The sequence below is a fragment of the Brachyistius frenatus genome, unplaced genomic scaffold (assembly GCF_029030835.1).
Source record: "Brachyistius frenatus isolate BFR_SWC_R1_liver_20210118 unplaced genomic scaffold, ASM2903083v1 Contig_9, whole genome shotgun sequence".
NCBI lineage: Eukaryota > Metazoa > Chordata > Actinopteri > Embiotocidae > Brachyistius > Brachyistius frenatus.
In genome coordinates this window covers 7,048,953-7,070,694 of record NW_027210608.1, presented here as the reverse complement: position 1 = coordinate 7,070,694, position 21,742 = coordinate 7,048,953, and the positions used below count along the sequence as shown (strand labels likewise).

The following is a 21,742-nucleotide window of genomic DNA, read 5'->3' as shown; positions in this document are numbered from 1 at the left end:
ACTGTTAGCGAACAGCTGGTCAACTATTAGCCCTCGATCTCTGTATTACTCACTGGTGGACTGAAACAATGATGTGTGACTTTGTTACTGCAATACTTGAGATGGACCTACAAAACAAATCAAACACACACAAACCATTACCTAAGCAGACACATATAAATGATGTACGGACACCTTTGAATAAGACATGCAGTCTTCTATAGTCCAAGTGATAGTCAAAGAGGTGCTGTTTCACATAGGGGCTGAGCTGAATGTGGTCAGTGACATCATGGGACAGAAGCTCTTCCTCATTCAAAATGACTCACTAATGTTCAGGCCACTCAAGGCTTTAAACAGTTTACTTGTATCTTGTTACACCTACGGGAACTTTCTTGAGCAAATAATTTCAGAGAAAAGTCCTTTAAGTGAAGTTCATAGTGAAGAACTGTGTTCAAGGAAGTCTAAGCAAGTAACGACTGCGATGGTTCCTTTGATGTTTAAAGACGCTTTCTGGGTAAGTCTATTTTTGTGGTCGCAAGCTCTGCTTATGTTGACCTTCCTGAAAATACAAAGATCTTTTATCTTTCGTCTTAGTGAACTACAATCTGCTCTATACAGTACATTTGAACTTACAACTGTTGTCTGCAGTTCAAAATTAGTCCACATTTACATGACTTTGATGTTAAATCAAGTAAACTACCAACAGAGACAACAGGCAGAATACAGGATAATATGAAGTGTTATGAAGTATTAAAAGTGTCTTAATTGTTGTTGTTTTTTACTAATTTATATCAAATAACTGCACTGTTGAGTAGTAAAGTTGAGGTGTGTTCAACTGACACTATTGAAGACGAAGTACCATGCAGCCATGTCACATGCAACTATCTTTGCCTCGAGTTACTTCTGCATTTTGAACACAGTGAGGCTATGATTGTCTCAAGGACATGTTGAAATAGTTTTTGAGCAGTGCTGTTTAATGGCCTTCCTGTCTTCTCAATACAGGGGTCTGACTTCACTTGTCATGCCGGATATGACGCTGTGATCCAAAGGTTACGGGATGGAAGGCAGAAGTGCAAAGATGTGGAGGATCTTTTGAAGATGAGGTAGCATCAGTTTGTATAAATCATGTTCTGGCTCATTAAACAAATTCAGCGTTTCTTCATCTCAAAGAGCAAAACCGCCGAAGCGTCAGTGGAAGGGGAAAGGTGCAGATGATTGTAAAGGCATGCCGAGACAAAGTTTATAATGTGTCTCTTTTGTTAGGACAGGAACGTATAACACAGTTCAGTTTTACAACTACATACTCAAACACAAATTGTGGTCTCCATAGAAATGAGTAAAGCTCTATCTGTTTACGCTGCACAGGGCACTAGCAGAGGAGAAGTATGGAAAGGAACTGGTGACCATTGCTCGCAAAGCTGGAGGACACTCTGAGATCAGGTGAAAAACATGTCGTCATATTTAAAGCATTCTGGCTGTGGGGTCTATACGATGCACTGTATTCACAGACTGTACAGCTAATACAACATATGGGATGAAAAAAAATAATAATTCTAGTTTAGGAAAGGGCCAGATTCCTTTTGCTAAGGTAGTATTGATGAGTACTTTGTAATGCTAATTGAAACTGACCTGCAACATTAAATATAAAGTATCAGTCAGGCGCCTCTGACTCACATTCTTTTTAGAGGAAACACACATTTGTGAGTCTGTGAAACTGTGCGTGTACCACCTAGTGCAGAAGCCCCTCTGTCAGTATACAGTTATTATCGGTTGTCACTTTCCTGTTCCCCTTCAAGTCATTAACCTACAGTATTATTAGAGAACTCACTATATTCTAACACCAAGAAACATTTGGCAGTACGATGAGGGAATCCTTTTGGTAAATTAATACCAGATTTAAACTGTTTTTACAAAGTACAAAGTCTGAATCTCCATGCTGTTTTATGCATTAACTTGGTAAAATGATGAACCACAATTTACTCTTTGCAGCAAATGTCAGCGAGGTGTCTTTGGTGGTTCATTTCAAACTACCCTGTTGTAGCTATTTAGTCACCAGCCATTACAATACTAAACTGTGAAGTTAATCCACCTCTTTGTAAACAGAATAAAACTGCAGAGAGGTCAGTGAATCATCGCTGATCATGAATGTGTCTTGTTGTTACAGCACTTTGAGAGCATCCTTCGACCAATTAAAAACTCGTAAGTCCTTTTGCACGCTGGATGAATGAAACCAAAGTTGAGTTTACCTGCCAAATTAATCATTTTGGATGTTTCTGGCTGCAGAAATAGAAAATGTCGGGAACTCTCACATCCATCTATCTGATATGTTGAAAGAGGAGGTGAAAAAGATTGAGACATTCAGAGAACGTCAGAAAGAGCAGAGGAAGAAGGTGGGCGACTAATTTGTGCTGCTAAACAATTGATTACTGTTCAAAAGTAAAAAAGAATAAAGTTTGAGTGCCCTGGTATTAATAATGGTTTCTTGGTTTACTCTTACTATCATTGCACATCAAAATAATGTACAGTAACTAAGTAAGTCTAATGGCTGCAATAGTAGTAACCAGTTTAATAGGTACACCATTGAACTAGTACAATAAGTGTATAGTTCCTAAGAATCGGGTTCACAAGAATGCGTCCAGTCATGTGTCACTTCATATTAAAGACATATATGATCACAGTCGGTATCAGGTGTGCATAGAAACAGTACTTGCAAACTTTAAACATTTTAACTTCACCCTTTCTGTTTCTAGTTTGAAAGCATCATGGAGAAGGTTCAAAGGAAAAAGATTTTGTTGTTCAAGAAGACAATGGAGGTAAGACAAACTGCTATGTATTAATGTAGGCATCAATAAAACCAGTTATAAAACATAATTCATTTTCTCACTGTGAAGTAACTGATTTGATGTCATATATTGTGATCAATGCACATAAATTACGAATATGTATTTTTGCGTGTACTAGGACGTAGTATAGAAAAAAATACATATAAAGTATATGTATTTTGTTGCATCAGTAAATTTGACAAAATAAGTGTTGTTCCTGTCCTTGGTAGGAGTATGTGGCCTGTACAGTGTTTCTCTTTCTCCCAGTCTAAGAAGAACTATGAGCTGAAATGCAGGGATGCTGACGAAGCAGAACATGCGGCTGAGAAAACAAATGCCATGTTCAAGACCCCTGAAAAGGTACAATGAACACAATGGTGACCTTTCCAAAACAGAGTCACACCAATTCAAGCAATTGTTGCCCTCTTTGGATGAATCCAAATACAAACTTTAAAAGGTATAAAAAAAAATTCATCACCAACAACACAAAAATGACCATCCAATCAGCTCTGTTCAAGTTTCCAGCTGACAGCAGGGCAACATTAATAGACTTTGCTGCAGTTGTGCAACAGCTAACAAGGCGGAACTGGAATATGTTCATGAGCTACTGTGACATCTTTCATGTCTTCTGAAGTATATTCAATCGGATGCCATTCTCCAAATTAATCGAGTTACATTTCAGTCTCTCTGGCTCATGATCAGACACTTTGTCACGACATGCATGTCACTTCCTGTGTAATGTCTGCTTCACAGGTACGTCACAGGATCAAGCAATGCAGACAGGCAGCCAAGGAGGCAGGTAGGACCCAAAGTCGCGATACATCAAACATCATTTCTTAACCTGCAAACATTTGTATTTCACTGTATTCATGTCATTTCTAAATGCACCTAGTGATTATGAATTGTTTTGAAAATACTTTACTGAAATTCTGCACTATATTTCTTAAAGGAAAATCTTAAAACCTTAAAAATAATGACTCCTTTAATCTTTCACAGAGAATCTGTACTCCACCAACATTTTTCAACTAGACTCTGTTCGCCAGGACTGGGAGGAAACACACAAAAGCACATGCGAGGTACTGACAACTCTATTTCTGTTTAGCTGCTCTAACCAGTCACAATCCAGGGTAAGCACTTCTCACACCGCAGACTAAACCTCACACCAAACCTCGTCCAACAGCAGTGCAAAACCCCACTGCCCTGTGAGGAAGTACACTTTATGTCATACTGAGCATGCCAAAAAGGGAACAACTTCATACACACAATCATACAAAAACTCACTCAATCACATGAGTTCCAGTAAATTATTTGTAATGGTACTCTACACTTGGCATGTCAGCCTTGCATGCTGATCATACTGTCAGTGTGTGTTGCACAGCTTGAGAAGCAGTATGGAGAGAAAAAAGGAACAATAATGTGTCTCTGCAGACACCAAGTTACTAAACATTAATTTGTAAATAGTACAATTAAAACTAGTTTTTTTGTTGTTGTGTTTTTCAGGTGTTTCAACAACTGGAGGGAGATCGCATCAAGATGCTCAGGTGTGCTCTCTGGGACCATTGCAATCATTTCTCCATGCAGTGCGTCAAAGATGATGAGGTGAGTTAATTTTGTCTCTATTTGTGTAAAGAGATGCAGTCTTCACATATTTAAAATACTCTATTAATTTCTACAAATAGCACAATAATTTGGACACTATCATGATGGTGCAAACAATGGTATTATACCAACACACCAGTGACCAGATCTCCATGCTGTTATATTGCTCTGATACGATAATATGATGATATTGGAATATGCTTTAATACAACACCATGCACAAGCACAAATGCCAGTAAGCAAACAGTTATTTTGTTGTTTAGAGGATCCAGCTAACTTTCTGCTGGTGAGTTGGAGCTCTGAGATGAAGCCATGCATACAAACCTATCTTGACCCCTGACAGTCTCACGAGAGTTTTTAGTTGTTGTTTTTCTTTACATTTTCTTGCAAATCTGAACAACACAGAAATACACTGCCAAGTGTAAACAAATTACGTGAAGAAAATAGTTGAGGAAATTACACATTTTATAGAGTGCTAAATCGTTTCAACGTCAGTAGGGCCAAGTTCCCAAATTGGTAGGTGGTATGTCACTTCGGTACGTAGTTTCTTGGTGGTATGGCACTTGGACTTGGAAGCGGTAGGCCGTACCATAGACATACATACAGGGCCGTACAGTCTATGGCTCCACCACGTTAGACAGGCCCCGCCCCCTGATGCATGTGCAAATCTGGTGCAAGTTGCGCCATTAACTGCCTTAATGTGTTCTTTTCTGTCATCATCTTCGATTCTGTGGTTTTTATTATGTTTGCCCAACAGAGGGCCATACATGGAGGGATGTACATGTTTGTTCCTTCTCTTCTGTAGCTTGGATGTGTGCAATGGTTTTCAAATGACAGTAAAGTGGTTTCATATTCTGACTGTGACTCTGAAATCCTGCCGATGTGTCCAAATGTGTTATTAGAGCCACTTTCCACAAAGTGACATACCACCTGTCAATTTGGGTTGTACTTTGCCTATTGTCGCATTTCATTTATATTTATTCATTCATTCATTTAAGTTTTCTGTTATAACATTTACTTTTGTGAATATACAATTTTGCTAAGACAATACAAAAATATGATAGTTGTGTTTGATCAAGAGCATAAGAATACTTCGATAGAATACTTTCATCATTGAAATTATCGAAATGATAATGAGACCAATCAAACCCATTACCTATGACTGAATAGAATAGTCATATTGCTGAATGCATTTGGACGTTTTTGGCCTATTTTGTTTGGTTTAATAATTGGGCCAGAAAGAGGAGTGTTACGTTACCTTTGCTGGTATTACTACAAATTTTAAATCTACACTGATACGGTTAAAAGTCTCTGACCACAGAAATTTTGTGTAGATGACCTATTGAGTTATTCAGCATCACTGGAGAATTCTCATTTCCTCTTTTTTTTAAATCAGTTTTACGAGGTCATAAGGAAGTTTCTGGAGAAATGTGACATCATCAACGACACCAACTGCTTCATAGCGATGAAAGGCACAGGCACGAGGCCACCAGGTGAGTTTTCACTGTGGGCCAGGCAGGCATTTATAATCATTGGAAAAAGATTTAGAGACTTCTCAACTATCAGCTTGTATTTTCCTTCAGAGGAAACTATAAAGTGGAAAAAAGAAGTGAGAAAAAGTACCAAAACAAAAGAACAGTTGAGAGTGCTTCGAGAAAGCAACACTTGACCTCACTTCTCCAATGAGCAGTTTCTCTTTTTTTCTCACAGAGCCTATAGTCTTTGAAAGCTACTACCAGACGGAGACAGACAGAAACAGAAATGGTCAAACTAATTTTGCAGGAGAAGACATGACAAGGAGGTAAAACACAAGAAGATGACACTGGGAATGTAGCTTATAACCTGCTGGGGATAAAAGACTGACATATGAGGAGTGCAAAGTAACAGTAACAGTGAAAACATCAGCTCCTCCTGGTTTATTATCAACTTTATTTAAAGCAGAGGACTTCTTCGGAGCTATGTGTTCGTTGAATCTCTAGAAGTCATTGGGTGTGTCTTAAATACCTGTTTTGATCTGGATCCTACAGATGCTCTGACCCTCTACTTAGACTTTCTGTGTACATCGACAGTCCTCAAAACTCACAATCAACCCTGGCATCTATTGGAGAGAGTAAGTACTGCGATCACTCTCCAAGTTACATTGATGTGTTTTTAAAAAGGAACAAAACTATCAGAGCATTGTTGGCTCTGCCTTACACATTTTGGTGATATTGTATCCTCCCAGTGGATCTTTACTTTTGACCTTGTATATTTGGACTGAATGAAATACAAATGTCCTGTTTGTTCTTTTTGATTTCTAAAGAGAAGCTTTCTAAATATTTTGCCTTTGCGCCTGCCTGCTTTGACTCTGGTTTCAGTGGAGACTTCAGATGGAGGGTATGCACCTCTACCAGGCCTTCCACAAGAAGCATCGATGGCTACAGCTCCAGCTGGTGAAGACTTCTATGTTGTGCTGTATGAATACACTGCACAGGTGATAACCAGGAGCCCATTATTTGGTCACATTATTATTTTATCACATTCCAAAATGTACATCAAACAAGACATGTGCCATGTTTTCATTGACTTGTCAGGAAGAAGATGAACTATCTATGAGTAGAGGGGACATTGTCCGAGTGCTGGAACAAGGAGAAGACGGCTGGTGGAACGTAAAGAGGAATGGGCTGACTGGACTGGTGCCAGGAAACTATCTGGGCAAAATGTAAACATGCACACAGACAGACAAGTTTCCATCACTTTAGAGGAAATTAAATGAATTGGCATTAAGTGAAAGACTTACTGTGTAGATGATCTCTATTTGCCTAACCCCAACTCTTGACCAAATTTCATCATGAAATGTAATTATTTATTTATTGGGACTTGCTTTTTGTCCCCAAAAGGGAAGTGAGTGACTGCCTAAATAGTCGTGTGTCTTCACAACAGGAATATTTGAAGTAGCTGCTCATACAAAAATAGGACAATACTAACAAATACACCCAGACACACACAGTCACACACCAAAACAAACCCATGCATGTGAATATGCTTAAAATACAGGCAAGTGTTGCATCATGTGTCGCATCATGTGTCAAGCTTGCAAAAACACGTATATGACAGTGAACACATACTGCACACAACACTGCCCACAGACTCACAGATTCACACAGAACTTAGTCAGGCCTCCTAGATGAGTGCTCTTTAGAATCAGAGCTCATGTACAAACTGGTATCTTATCTGTACCTGGATTTTAAATCTGTTGTCATTTACGAGGCAGAAGGTTATTTGAGCAGTTTACAAAAGTTTAAGATTTATCTTCATCAACTTATATCAGCTTCATTGCCCACTTACACAGTAAAGGTTCTCAGAAAGTTTTCTGAATTGATCAGTGGGATTAAATATTTGAGAGTTAGTTACACAAAGATATTATATTGCAACCCTGTTGCCTCATTTGTTGTGTTGATCTTGGTCTTTTCTCCCTATACTTATGATACTGTACATACAGTCTCACAGGGCTGAGGAATGTTAATACATCTAGTGTTGAAAAATGTAAAGGAACCATTTTAAAATGGTGTCCAATGACAACATTTTGTCAGTTTGTCATATTTTCCACATGAGTCTGATTTCCAGATACAAATGATTTCAGTTCCTAAAAAAAAAGAAAGTGCAATCAAATCTCTGCATGAGAACAAGTCAACTGAAATGAGTTGTCAGATCAGATACAACTAAATGTATCTGAAATTGATTAAAAAAATATATTTTTTTAAATATTCACTGCCTTAAGCGCTGCTTTGAAGTGTTACATCATGCGTATCCATTTGATAGTTAAGTGGTTATGACGTTAACAAAGTGGCAATTTTTAGATGAACACCTTTCTCTAGAAAAGAGATGTGTCTGCTTCTGCCATTGCCTTGGACCATTGAGCTCCTTTCTTTTTCTTCATTTTTTTTAGAAATGTGTCCAAACTAATAGTGCAACCGTGCATAGGGATGATCATACAGTCGACTTCAGATAGGTAGCATATTAGCATGTGTATGAGGGATAGGGAAGATGGTTGTGTACCGTATTCACAGTATTTTCTGTGAACTGTGGATAGACTAGCAGTCGCCATGGTAGCAACTAATAATGATCAAAATACAAAAACTAAGTTAATTTAGGAAACTATTTTCACATTTGTCAGCTGATGGAACAGCTTTTTGTTTCAACATTATATACTGCATTTTCCTTGTAACTGATTACACACCAAATCATTACCTGTGTATGCATCATGGTTTAATCGGAAACATATTTACACATATAAAACGATGAGGATGAAAATATAATTAAAACAATCGAGTTGAAATGTATGAGTTTATTTGTCTTCTACCTGTTCTCCGGACTATACAGTTTTGTTTCTCGTATTTTTTCTGCGGCACTAGCTAAATATCTATGGAGTCAACGTAACAGCTCAAAAATATTAAAACAATGCACAATTTCACAAAAATGATCAAATAATGTGTCATAGTTCTTTGTAATCAGGGTTATAACTAACAATCAAACTGAACAGAGGGAAGTCTGTGGCTGTAACAAACTGAATCTACGCATACAAGGTAACACTGATAATATTCCCTCTAATGGCACTGGAGACCGAAAGGTTGATTCACAATCTATATATTGGCAATGCCTCACTGGTGAAGCCTGATTCAGAGAACATCCACACCGAAACAGAATGTACATTATTCACAACCTGAATATTTGTGAACATAACGAAGTCTTTCTACTAAAAATGTCTTTAAGAATGAAATGCAGAGCTGCTCCAAAACAATAAAGAAAAGTTGACTTTGCTTCATTTTTTTTTTTATTCTGTCCATGTCCATCAAGTCGCTCTAAAACATTGGGCTGTATTGAGATCAAAACTTTGAGTCTTCACTATGGTAAAAAGATTTTCTATTTTCACGAAGTCTGGTCAAAACAGGGTCTTAGGAATAGTGTACATTTACTTTTTAGCATAGCTTATGCATTTAACCAACCACGAAATATCTCCAGAGCTCCAGCCGTAGTGCAAACTAGCGCACAAGGGAATACATCCCATACAACGCCCCCAGACATGAGCTCCAAATGACTCCTTTCCGTCCTCACTGGGGATGACCACACATTAACAGGAAAAATAAAATCAGTCAAGTAGCCATATACAACTTTGGCTTTTCTAAGTGTTTCAGTATTTCTAAGAAAAAAAAACATTTAGAGGTAACAGTAACTTAAAAAGCACGTGAATAAATAACTTGATTCCCCTTGAACCCCCCCCCCCACCCACCCACCCACCCAAACCACATTGTCAGTGTTCGCTACGTTATCATGAATTGTGCGAGGTGTGCTTGAGCTTATATAACTACAGCTGATATCTACTGTGGACATGTCCGGTGACGCTCCCGTTGATTTTCTGAGTGCCTTGTTCGCTGGCCGCGTCCTTCATGCGTAGCTGTTGGTTGTGACCAGCAGCTCGTACGCCGGGTCATGACTCCTCCTGCACAGCACCACGCAGGCGCAGAGCATGCCCAGCATCTGCAGGCAGACAGCAAAGGAGTCAAAGCTGTTTCATAAGTCAGCTTTCCCTTCAGCAAACTTAACAAGAAAAATTACAGGTCACATCACTTATGAGAAGCTGTTTTCTCAATCAACAGGAATGTTGGGACAAACTTTGCAATTGACAACAAGCATCCTGATCTCCTGGGATAATTACTTTTTGCCACTATGCTACAACTGTAAACTGCACTGTAAATGCAGTCTTTTCACACATTCACACAGGATGTATGGGATGTTTGGATAGTATGTTTGAGAGTAAAACTAAAGGATTTGCCATGCTGTCTTTGTCACTGCAGGGTTTCCTGGTCAACAGCAAACCTGCTGAGCTGTTAAACACAGAAGAAATGCTTTGAAACATTGAAGTCAGAGCTGCTGCCAGCTCAGTGTTTTTCTGGCATATTACTCCAGTTTTAATTATGCACCCAGCAAACAGGATTTGATTAGATTTAAATATAGTCCTCCAATAATATGTTCTATACAGTACGTGTTGTTTGCAGGGAGGCAGCAGGTCAGAGAGGAACCAGAATATAAATAGACAAAACTTAATGGCCATTTACAATTGATAATCTGACCATTAATTTGTGTTCACCTCCAAATAACTTGTTTAACTATGGACTTGTTTAATCTATGTTTCATGTTATTTGCAGTGTTGGGACTCTTTGGATAAAATAACTTTTCTTGCTTTTCAGCCTCGTCCTCCTTACCTGTATAGATGCGAAAGTTAATGCAGCCCATATGACATACATCATGATCTCCTTTAATTTCTTCACAACAAGAGCTTCACAACCCTAAAGCAGAACACAAATGACATTACATGAGTTTTAAAGCTGTAAATACATTCCTCACAGACCAGAATGCACAATAAATATGATCATTTTACAGTTTAAATCTGTGTCAGTGATTTAATCACAGATAAACATGACAGCTCCACTTGCTGTGTGTACCTCCTGGTAGAGAAATGCTGGTTGACTGAGAGTGCCAGTACAGTTGCTGATGCTGGGTTGACAGCAGCTGACAGGGACACTGCTGTTCTTGGATTCTTTAAACCAGCGAGTGTTCTTCCAGTCAGAGTAGTTGTGGATGCCGCAGCAGTGAAGCTAGCAGGAGAGTGATGAAGGATTCAACGTCCTCAAACTAAAGCTGTACATTTCTTTCACAATCTAAAACATGTCCTTCAACAAAATATAAAGGCATAATCATGTCATGTTTTTCCCCACCTGCCTCTGCACATAGTCAATGGCGCGACTCGGAGCATCTGTGTTGGTGCCGTTGTATTCGTTGTAAACCTTCTGGATGGAGTGATTCACCTCATCCTCTACCTGAAACAAGCACACAGCTGCAGTTACTTCCATTTGTTCACTGACAGCCATTTGCATACGTTACCATAAAGGAACAGTTTTACACATTATTAGAATCCCATCATTAACCTGAAACAAACATGAAGAATTCAGAATATCTCAGTAATTCCCCTTAAATTTGGGGAGTCCAAAACAAACATCCGTTTCAATCTGCAGCTGTTGCAGACTTTGACCCACTTTAACACACTACAACACTTATGCAGGCGAATGAGCCTCTGTTTACCTTTGCCCTGTATATGTAGCCGAGCACCACCACCACACACTCTGTAACAAATACCAACAGGAGAATGGCAGCAAACTGAAATGAAAGCGAACAGAAAGAAAGCCATTAGTAAAAAAAACAGTCTAAAATAAAATTGGTACACGTAACTTTTCCCAAATCTTAGAGGACAAGTCTTTCTTTAAACAACAGTCAGGTGTCCATATGAAGATTTAGAAGGCCTTTGATTACTGTAATAACTGTGTCTGTTCATTAAAAGATGCCTTTTTTAATGTTCTGTAAATGTAAGCAATAGGGCACAAAGACCATAGTACTCCTTCCATCCAAAGTGTCTTCAAAGGTTTACGTGAAACTAATGAGGCTTTATCTATTTTTAATTTAATTTCTAATTTTTAATTTGAAATTCTTTGTTAGTGTTTCCTCCTAAAATGCAGTGAAATCAATGTCACAAAAAGAAGCAAAATTTGTACAAGAAAGCCTTGTTGAAGACATCTTGATCTGTTTTACTTTGGAATCTGAAGCCTTATTCTAGCTTCAAATAAACCCTCCAATACCTTAATGCACAGGAGTACTGTGGATTTTGTCTCTCATCACTTTTACTGGAAACACAATACAAAGGGGATGTTATAGGTCCCAGTATAAGAAAAGGAGGAATGATCACAACGAGAAAAGGCGTTCGGCATTGATGTGAAGAGCTCACTATTGGTTTAAAACAGACTAGATAGATAGATAGATAGATAGATAGATAGATAGATAGATAGATAGATCGATCGATAGATAGATAGATAGATAGATAGATAGATAGATAGATAGATAGATAGATAGATAGATAGATAGATAGATACTTTATTAATCCCACAAGGGGACTTTTTTATTTATTTTTTATTGTAAAATTTTTAAATTATGAACCCATCCTTTAAGCTGTTTTGCATTTTTCTATTGTCTGCAGGTGAAATGTTTCATACATGTCTTCCCTCTGCTCATTTTGAGCCAAAGCGGTGGACACTCACTGTTGCCAAGCCACAGGAGCTTTCACGTATTGTTGCACAGCAGCCAATCAGGCCGATGATGAAAAGAAGAGTCCCGACAGCTATTATGATAACAGCTGGAATCAAAGTGTACACGTCTTCGAAGAAGTGGTCATAGTCGTCGTATGTGATGAACACATAGGCTCCAATGTAGCATAAAATTCCAGCTGCAGCCTGCAGAGAGAAACAGGAGTCAGAGACGCAGCAAAGGAGCCTGCTATGCCAATACCGTTTACCTGCACGTTAGTAAAAGGAAAACTAAAGGAAAACAGTAGAAATAGACAACACGGCATAATTATATAATAAATTAAAAAAAACTATGCACGTGAACAATAGCAATTTAGACACAAAAACCATAAAACAAATGTGACAAGACAAATGCAATGCAGTCAGCATTGACTGATTGTCAGCTTGACATAAAACAGACATCCTGGGAGATGATATTATATGTTAATGAACTCGGATCGTCGTTTTTGATATGTACTATAATGTGTCTCTGCTGTTGTAATAATGTGATGTGGCTGTGGAGGTGAACTCAGCTGCCTCCGTCTGCCAGCAGCTGCTGCATAACGTCATCGCCAGGACCTGTGGGCGGCAGCTTTCACACAGGAGCCAGTTACCCTGAGCATTTGCTGGGTTTTTTTTTTTTTTTTTTTTTTCAAATTCAAGTCACAGCATCTTACATTGAACACAAAAGTCACACTGAGTGGTGTATTTCCCGCCTCATAAAGCAACTCCGCTGTCGCCAAACTGCAGCGCCTCTCTGGCGCAGTGGGCTCGCCTGCTCATGCCTCCATCCCCGGCCTCACCGGGATGCTGCACGCTGTTCAAACGTTCTGCCGTTTTCTTACCCAAAATATGAGATTGAGGAAAACCAAGACGGTTTTGGATGACGTAATCCCACACTGGCCCATGGTGTCGCGAGTACAGAAATGAAAACCGGTGGTTATTGGTGTTAAAAAAAAAATGAAATACTGATGCACCTGCGACTTCTGCTGTTAAAATAATAAAATGGCTTCGCTCTGCCCCCGCTGTGCAGAGTCTTCTGCGCTCGACCAATGAGAGCGCCGCAAAGAAAGGATAAAGCTCACGTGGTCCGGTGACGTCATCATCATCATCCACAACAAACAAGTCTGACTGAAGCTATTTGAACACTGATCCCTGGAACAGTTTATCACATTATAGCATTTCGGTTTGAATTATATGTAATTTACTTGAAGCTTGTGCCCACATTTTAAGCAATTGAAGCAACAACATCATACGCGTTGTCAACACAGCCCCGCAGAGGGTTTTTAATCGCTGCTTTTCTTTGTAATGTGCCTTTCAGGACTCATCAAATGCCAGACAGCGTAAATAAGCAAGTCGTCCTAAGCAGCACTGGATGTCAACTTTACACCCATTTTGGCAACGTTTAAAATCTGCATTTGGAGTGTGTCTTTCTCCTACATGCTTCTGCTTCCCTACAGCACCACGTTTCTCATGTCCCATCTACCATGTGCACATGAAACCTGAGTATTATTCAGATGATGAGAAATATCAAAGCATGGACTTATAAAAAGAAAAATGCAAATCATTTGTTTAATGAAGGACTATTTTTAATTGGGATGTTTTTATGTTGCAGGATCACCACTTACAGGAGGATTAGAATTTCACACAACACCAACACGGTTTTACTCTGTAGTGTACCTCATGACCCTCGATGTAGTCTACAAGAACAAGCCTTTTACATGAAATGTTGTTAATTCCCTGTCTTCTTAAGAAGCATAAGTCTGTTCTCCAGAACATATGTAATTTACTGCAAACCACACAGGCTACTGTAAGCTTTTTTCAACCCTCACTCTCTTCTTTGAGTCTTTATCATTTCATTTTTTGATACAGGCAACACAAGAGCCACGATACTCATTTTAAACCAGCTTCAAAAGCTCAGTCAAAAACAACGTGTCAGCAAAGAGCTATTGAAGTCATGGCTAGATATTTCACCAAGAGAAGAGAGTTCACCTGAAAGTCTGCAGCTCACCTGTCTGCATCTATCTGCTGCTCAGGCTTCTGCCGAGAGGGCTATTGTAATGAAATCACGCAAGACATTAATTATAATTAATAAATATGTTGCACAAGCTGTGGATACAAAATGTTCATGTCTTAATGTCCAATAATAATTAATGGCAGTGGTGAGAGCTTGATATTTGTTATTAGCCTCAGCTGTTGCTTACATTGTTTTTTAACTCAAAAATGACCTTAAGACACTGACATGTCTGACACGTGCAGCTAGTAGGCTATATATTGAATCTGCAGTTAACTGCAAAGCAGGCAGCAAAGTATGCAATATGTGGTAGCGTGTATCATTTCGCCAGACACTGTTCACCATTAAAAGACTGATAAGACTGGTTCTGTAGTTATTTGGTCATAAAACAAAATATTGGAAATGTTTGCTCTCATTGGGGTGCTTCATGTAAAGTCACTTGATCAATATTGAGTGCGTCTACAAAAGAGCATTTGATTTTAGACTTCTCAATGGGAGGATATTAATTTAGACGTACAAAAATTGAGAGGAATCTATTGGAGTACAGGCATGCGGCTTTTATTAAATGGTTGGTTTCAGGATTATCTCGGCACCTTAAAAAAAATAGCTTGGAGAACGTGCAGCGGTGTCACGGATGTGCAGTGAAGGTTTTTATGCCAGTGGGTGGCAGTGTATCATTGCTAGTTATACAATGGCATACAAGTTGAGAAGGAGGGTTTATCAAGAGACAACAGTTGGTGAGAGCAACCTATAACCATGTGATAATACTTATTTAGACTACATTAATTCTTCAGATGGTCAGTCTCAGGCTTGAATGACTAATAACATGCACACAGCACCCACATAGTCCCTTGGCAACAGTGAAAGACATGTGATATGCCCCTTTAATTTAAACCAGGAGTGTTTCCTATGGGCGCCAGATGGATTACTCAATTGAAAATTATTCGCCCCATTCAATCAATAATGACTTGGACTGTTGCCCAAAGCCTTGCTTTTATTGAGTTTATTGTTGCCACATTTGTCTCTGTCAGCTTTTGATGTTCAAACTGAACAAGAGTAGAACTTAACAAATTCCAGCAGAAGCCGAGGCTACCTCTGTCGACATAGTATATGTCCACTGTGTGAATTATGCATAAAGTTGACCTATTGGCTATCATTTGAGTCCGTATTTAAAGAACAACAAAAGACAGGCAGATATGCAGAGAGGCAAAAACAGAATACCAGCAGCCCTAAAGGTATAAATTGGGTCATGCATACCACTTATTACCTCCCAGTGAAAATGTCTGAAGCTGTTAAAGTTTGTACATAGCTGATATAAAATTGCAGATTTTTGTATCAGACAATTTGGAAATTGATGGTTAATGTTTTGATTAATTGCCATGTTTAATTTTTTTCTATGTAAGTGACAGTAAATTTCAAGGGAGAGCGGCTCCACGTTGGAGAGATGATCACAAGGATTGTAGAGACAAAGAGGATGAATTGCACAGTGCAATAAATGCCAACATAAAGAGGCTCTACTTTCTTTTGGTGCGGCTTTTACATACTGAAACAAGAAAAACTATACAGTAGCTGTTAGAAAGATTCTGAAAAGATTTTTGGATTCATGCAAAGATACACAGGGTTTTATTTTTGCATGCTGTGACAAAATCTTTATCACCTGCTCAGTGGGGATATCACCATTTGTTTGGTGAACAGGGTGATGTCCCAACGTCAGATATTTCTGTTCAGATGATGCTTTAATTACAGAATTACAAGATTGTCAAAGAAACACTGTCATAGAAAGAAATAAGTTACAGTGAATCAGTTGCTGTTCATTGAAACATGAAGAATTCCACAGATACTAATCCCTGCAGGATACTCATTTCTCATAGCAGCAGTATGGAATAACACGCCACGATTTTGATCAAATTGAACCCATTACAGTGACAGATGCCTGATTTTAGTCTCTGATGTTAAAAAAAAACTTCATTATTAACATCATTAAAAGTCCCATCTAACCACTTCACGGTGATTAAATCTGTAATGGTTGCTGATTGTTCATGTCTACTTTTATTCAGCCGCAACATTTCCTGTGACTGACTCCACAAACGAATATAAATTATTGCATAATATTTCGTTTTATGGTTTTCTTTAATATTGATTTTTCCTGGTTGGAATACATTAATAGCCATATTGCTGCTATAAAAAAACGTAACTGAAGTACATGTATTTTTAGTTGCATTTAAAGTCTTTTGCGCCACATTAAGTTTCCATTTGAATTATTTCAATCACATCAGAATGAGTGTCCTCTTAGATGACCATCTGTGGGCTAAATAGCAAATTATTTTAATCTCTGAATTTGTGTATCTTTCAGATTTGAACTGTTGCCCAGTCCACACCTCAGCTGCCTCAAAGATTCTTCACTTCCTCCATTTACTGTAGTTCCATTTCCTGCTTTATTGATACTGATTTATTTATGGGGTAGTCATAAATTCTAATGATTTTTATCAATCTCGGGCAAAAGATTTGAGTGAAATCATATCTCTACATACATATATCTTTACTATTTTCTCTTTGGCAAGAGCTGTTCATTTGTGTGGGTTGACAGAAAGATGGATTACTAGATAAATCTGAGCTTATGAAGGAATGAGGCATTTGTATGAGCAATGGAGCAAATTCAAAGTAAACAGAGGGCACAGAGATGCTAAATTAAATCCGCCCCATGAGTGAGGAGGCATATGTTATGGGAGGTCTGTGAATTTTCAAATTGTATGGAAACGTGTCTGGACCTGCAGTTTGAAGTCATGAGAGGACAGTTATATTCACAGCAATCCCCCAGCCCCTCCTCAACATTAAAATACAGATCAGCCATTCTTGAGTATTTGTGCAAAAGCTAACTCATTACACTACAGTATGATGTCCTGAAATTTACCTCTCACAAAGTATCTTCACTAAAACGTCTGCACACGTGTTTGTAAATGTAAGCAAAAAGAACATTTTAACCAAAACATGGAAAATATGTTTTCTCCGGGTATGACAACTTTTTCTTCAGTACTTAAAATCTCTTGTAACCTTTTGAAGAGGCTTCCTTTTTAAATTGTACCCAATTTCCTAGCCCACTAACCTATTTGTGTATAACGCTTTGCACCTGAAAATTCCAGGATCACAGAAAATTTCCCCTCGGGGATTAATAAAGTATATACCTACCTACCTGCTATTTGGCAAAATAATGACCTAATATGTGAATTTATGGAGAAATATTAACCCACAACTCGACCTATTTTAAAAAGCTCTAAACATTGACAAAGCAAAAGTGTGAAGTTATAAACTGAAGAGTCGCTATGACCCTATTTCTAGAAACACCTCTGTATAGAACATTGCAATTTAACATCATCACAAAAAAGTCTCCAAAATGACCATACTATTGAATAGACACCATAATAACCCTTTTTTTTTTATTATTATTATTATTTTTTTTTTTTTTATCAGGAATTCAACTTCATAACCTTCATGAAGGAAGGAGTTCTTGCGGACTTAAGTGTGGGACTTCATTGCTTTTGTATTAAAGTCTAAGTGAGTAATTTCTAACTCATCATTCATCACTATGGACATGGTGCACAATCCACACCTGAAAATGCCATGCAGCAACAGACAGGGCATTGTGGGAGAGATATTGAAATAGCCATAGCAGCTTCTCATACAATGGAATAGCCCAAGGCAAAGAAGTTGCATGGGCCATCTCACCTCACTTCACTTCACCACTATCGATCGAGAGAACAGATCATCCCTTTATGCAAAGGATAGAAAAAGTATACCTACAAAAGGTAATATTGATTTGCTGTCAAAATATTCAGGAAACTAAGAAATGTGATTTATGTAAGCTGCCTACATTTTGTATTTATGTAAGTGTTATTTTGAACATGCTTTTACATCAATCCACATAAGTGAGAAAAACATCTTGCTCATGCTGAACAAATGTTAGTGATGGGCCTATAAATAAGAGTTGTAAAGGTCATGTACCAAACCTCCTGTGGAGGAAAACAGAAGGGGACACATTCAGTAAAGTTATTGTAAAGCCCAGACCAACATATAGACTTATAGGTTACAGAAAGGGTTTTATGTTGGGTTTTTTTAGACTCTGGGGTGCTGTAGCTGTTCAATCTTTGAGGCCACAAGAGAAAAACAATGAGTCAAATTCGTCTCACTAAAGGGGCTTCGCAACATTAATATTTTATAGTGTTCTCTGTATCCTCCATTGTCATGCAAGACTATTTTAGAAACATTCAAAACAACCCATGTGTTGTATCTATAAGGAAGTCAGTTTTCCATTTAGCTCTGTTACATTATTCAGAATAAGATATCAAATCAATCTGTAATTCACCTGCATCACAAAGTCAAAGCATTGCAAATAATTATTTTATTTAATATAAATAACTAAATAAACAACAATACAATGTAAAACATAGCCTATTAATCAAAATAAATTGGAAAAAGCTGTATTAATAGAACATGAGATGTAAGCTAAGTATGATAGTTCAGTTACAGTAAATTACAATCATGATGAGCAGGAGACTGTGGACTGTTTTTGATTTATTTATTTTATCCCATGAGGTTGTGGGTGACCTCGGGTCCGTTTTCATGCGTTCCAGGCTTTAATCCTCTCCATCACTTTCTGCTTTGGATGTAGTTTTCTAAAATCTTCATCAACAAGTCCGCCTCCTGAAACAGAGAGTGTGTTACTTGAAATTAGAATAAAGATTTACGACTATCTGGCATTTAGTGGCCAGAAAACGTTGCGGCAGCCTGGTCCTCACCTGATTTTTCGAGCGGCTCTCTTGCGTGTCCACCTGCGCCTGCAACGCTATCCGCAGAAACTCCTGGAAAAGCTCCCCGAGCGCGCTCTGCTCCGCAGGAAGGGAGACCTCCAGCCCATCAACACCCTGGTCTTCAGTGGAAGGCAGCAGGGGGGCATCCATCACACTCTTCTTCCCCATGAAATGTCCTGTCAAACCATAGAAAAGGCTCATTAATGCTGATTAAACAAGGGGGAAATTAACGTGATGATGGAAAAAGAAACATAACAGGCTATAATGTAGACATATAAATACAAATGAAATGGGTTGTAAAGCAAATTTGACCAATTGGCCCACAGAAGAGAACAACAACAAAAAAATCATTCTTACCTGTTGCCCAAAGATTGCCTCTTGGATTCACTTTGATTTTTGCAACTTTATTCCTAAGCTCAGTCAGATCGAAACTAACTGCAGTGGTGAAAGACATGAAAGAAAATAAGACAAGGTATGTAAATAAGCCACACTGGCAGACGCTATTCAGCGTAAACCCTCTCATCTCAACACAGACTGGCGAACTGTCTTCCAGGGCGCAAATTTTCCAAGTGTCTCCTGCTGGTCGTAGGTTGCTCAGACGCATCCTGCTTTTATAGGCTTTCCTGGACGGGGTGGGCTCATTTTATGTTGCGTGTACTTTTTCATTCAGCTTGCTGCATAAATTTAAATTAAGTCAGTCGACGCGTTGTTCAGGTATCGTTGGAGCGCGTGTGTGGCTGTGCGTATTTCTGGCACCTCACGACTCATCTTTAACTCAAGGCAGATGTGAACGTTTGCCGCAAAAAAGGTCCTGTCAATCCTCTCAACTAGATGAGCTACAATATAACAGATGCTCAATACAAGTTGATTGACAGAGGTATGATTTTATTTCCTCCTGGTACAGGCTGAAATGATTATTTATTTATTTTTTTGGAGAAGGGTAATTGATATGGATGTAGGTAAGTGCTCTTTTTTGAGGAAAACTCCCTCAAAATGCATTCATATTGAGTTTATATTAACCCAATCGCATATCATATGCCACAACATGCAACAGGATATATTCAAAGCTTCAGTGAAAGCTGAATAAAGTGACAAATACTGAAATTATTTATTGAATGTTGTGCACTGTTGTTGTAAATTGTGTGGTCAGAGCCACAAAAGGGCACAGGGGTAACTAATGCATCCTTCTAGAGCAATACATGTAGTAATTTCCTGCTCAGGTCCCCCCCACCTCCCAGGGCCAGGCCTGGCCCCTTACAATGAGCAACATGACATTTGGCCAGTTGCAGCATGCTCCTGTGATCACCGTCAGTCCTCTGAGGCCGAGAGAACCTGTTGATTCTCACTGCTAATTTAGAGCAGATAAGACAGATGGCCTCTCTGTCACTTCAGGGTGCTAAAGTTGCAAGTATAGTGGAAGAGCTGCGGCATCCATCTTGCTCTTTTAATAACCTTTGACATTAACACACATACTTGTGATTTTTGGAATTCTGCACAGCTGAATGTCAGTCTAATTAGAAGACTGTCGGACCATTACTGCATCACTCGCCTCATGTTCACAGATTAAATGAGCCGAGACAGTCGCAATTCAGTTTTCCTACAATGTGTGGATATGCATCTCAGGCTCAAAACAACCATATACTGTAGATCCCACAGTTCAAGTTTAAAGGTCCAAAGGTACCCATGAGACTATGGCATAGAGGTTACTTAATGTTGCTTTGTTCTCTCGTGACCACAGCAAAGTGGAAACCCGACAATGTCAGAGTTCGAGTCCATAACATTCACAGAAGCTGATCCACAAACCAGTCAGGGTTAAAAGTAGGCTGCTTTAAGTTTTAACAGCTTAATCTACTCACCCATGTGACCTTTAATGTCTAATCATGTTTGCCGGAGATAAAGTGAAACCACTGAAGAATATTTATGTTTTTGTGAGGTACAGTTGAAAATTAATTTAAATCATGGTTTGGGGAAAAACATAATTTTATATACAGCTGCATGCCAGTGGAATTAGCTGCCTATCTTGTTGAAGCTAAAACAAGATGAGTTTTTAAATCAGATCTTGATGTTTTTGTCTATAAGTGTTTTGTCACTCTTGCTTGACACAGTCTTATACAATCTGCCATCTCGTACTGCAATAGAGGACCCGATGGAAATAAACCATATGGTTTTATTGTGCATTTTTATTATTGGTTCATTTTTAAAACACTTTATATGAGGTCTGTCAACTGTGACCAGCCTATCATTTTTGTTTTAAGTGTCGTCAAACAAATCTGGAAAGCCTCACTCTCATTGGCATCGAGGTCAAGGTCTTTCCAGTCTGACAATGCTTTCAGCCAAACGCAATCAATTTCAGTCAAAGTTCAAGTGCCTCAA

At 38.6% G+C, this 21,742-nt stretch overlaps 3 protein-coding genes across 3 annotated transcripts; 1 reads left to right on the top strand and 2 right to left on the bottom strand.

Annotated features, from left to right (window-relative positions):
- Window positions 1–362: 362 nt before the first annotated feature.
- Window positions 363–8,870, top strand: LOC138616314 (proline-serine-threonine phosphatase-interacting protein 1-like). Its single transcript, XM_069690536.1, has 15 exons — window positions 363–493; window positions 982–1,082; window positions 1,345–1,419; window positions 2,144–2,178; window positions 2,263–2,369; window positions 2,730–2,792; window positions 3,069–3,161; window positions 3,555–3,600; window positions 3,798–3,877; window positions 4,302–4,400; window positions 5,797–5,893; window positions 6,111–6,201; window positions 6,428–6,510; window positions 6,758–6,873; window positions 6,974–8,870. The coding sequence occupies exons 1-15, from the start codon at window positions 461–463 to the stop codon at window positions 7,103–7,105; spliced, it is 1,251 nt and encodes a 416-aa protein (XP_069546637.1). The 5' UTR covers window positions 363–460; the 3' UTR covers window positions 7,106–8,870.
- Window positions 8,871–9,677: 807 nt separating this feature from the next.
- On the bottom strand, window positions 9,678–13,566 carry LOC138616315 (tetraspanin-3-like). Its single transcript, XM_069690537.1, has 7 exons — window positions 13,396–13,566; window positions 12,527–12,718; window positions 11,520–11,594; window positions 11,156–11,257; window positions 10,883–11,035; window positions 10,643–10,726; window positions 9,678–9,917 (listed from the first exon to the last, which is right to left on the bottom strand). Exons 1-7 carry the CDS (start codon window positions 13,456–13,458, stop codon window positions 9,825–9,827), a joined length of 762 nt encoding a protein of 253 aa, XP_069546638.1. The 5' UTR covers window positions 13,459–13,566; the 3' UTR covers window positions 9,678–9,824.
- Window positions 13,567–18,943: 5,377 nt separating this feature from the next.
- nmbb (neuromedin Bb) lies at window positions 18,944–19,941 on the bottom strand. Its single transcript, XM_069690264.1, has 3 exons — window positions 19,727–19,941; window positions 19,358–19,545; window positions 18,944–19,262 (listed from the first exon to the last, which is right to left on the bottom strand). Exons 1-3 carry the CDS (start codon window positions 19,890–19,892, stop codon window positions 19,209–19,211), a joined length of 408 nt encoding a protein of 135 aa, XP_069546365.1. The 5' UTR covers window positions 19,893–19,941; the 3' UTR covers window positions 18,944–19,208.
- Between the last annotated feature and the right edge of the window lie 1,801 nt (window positions 19,942–21,742).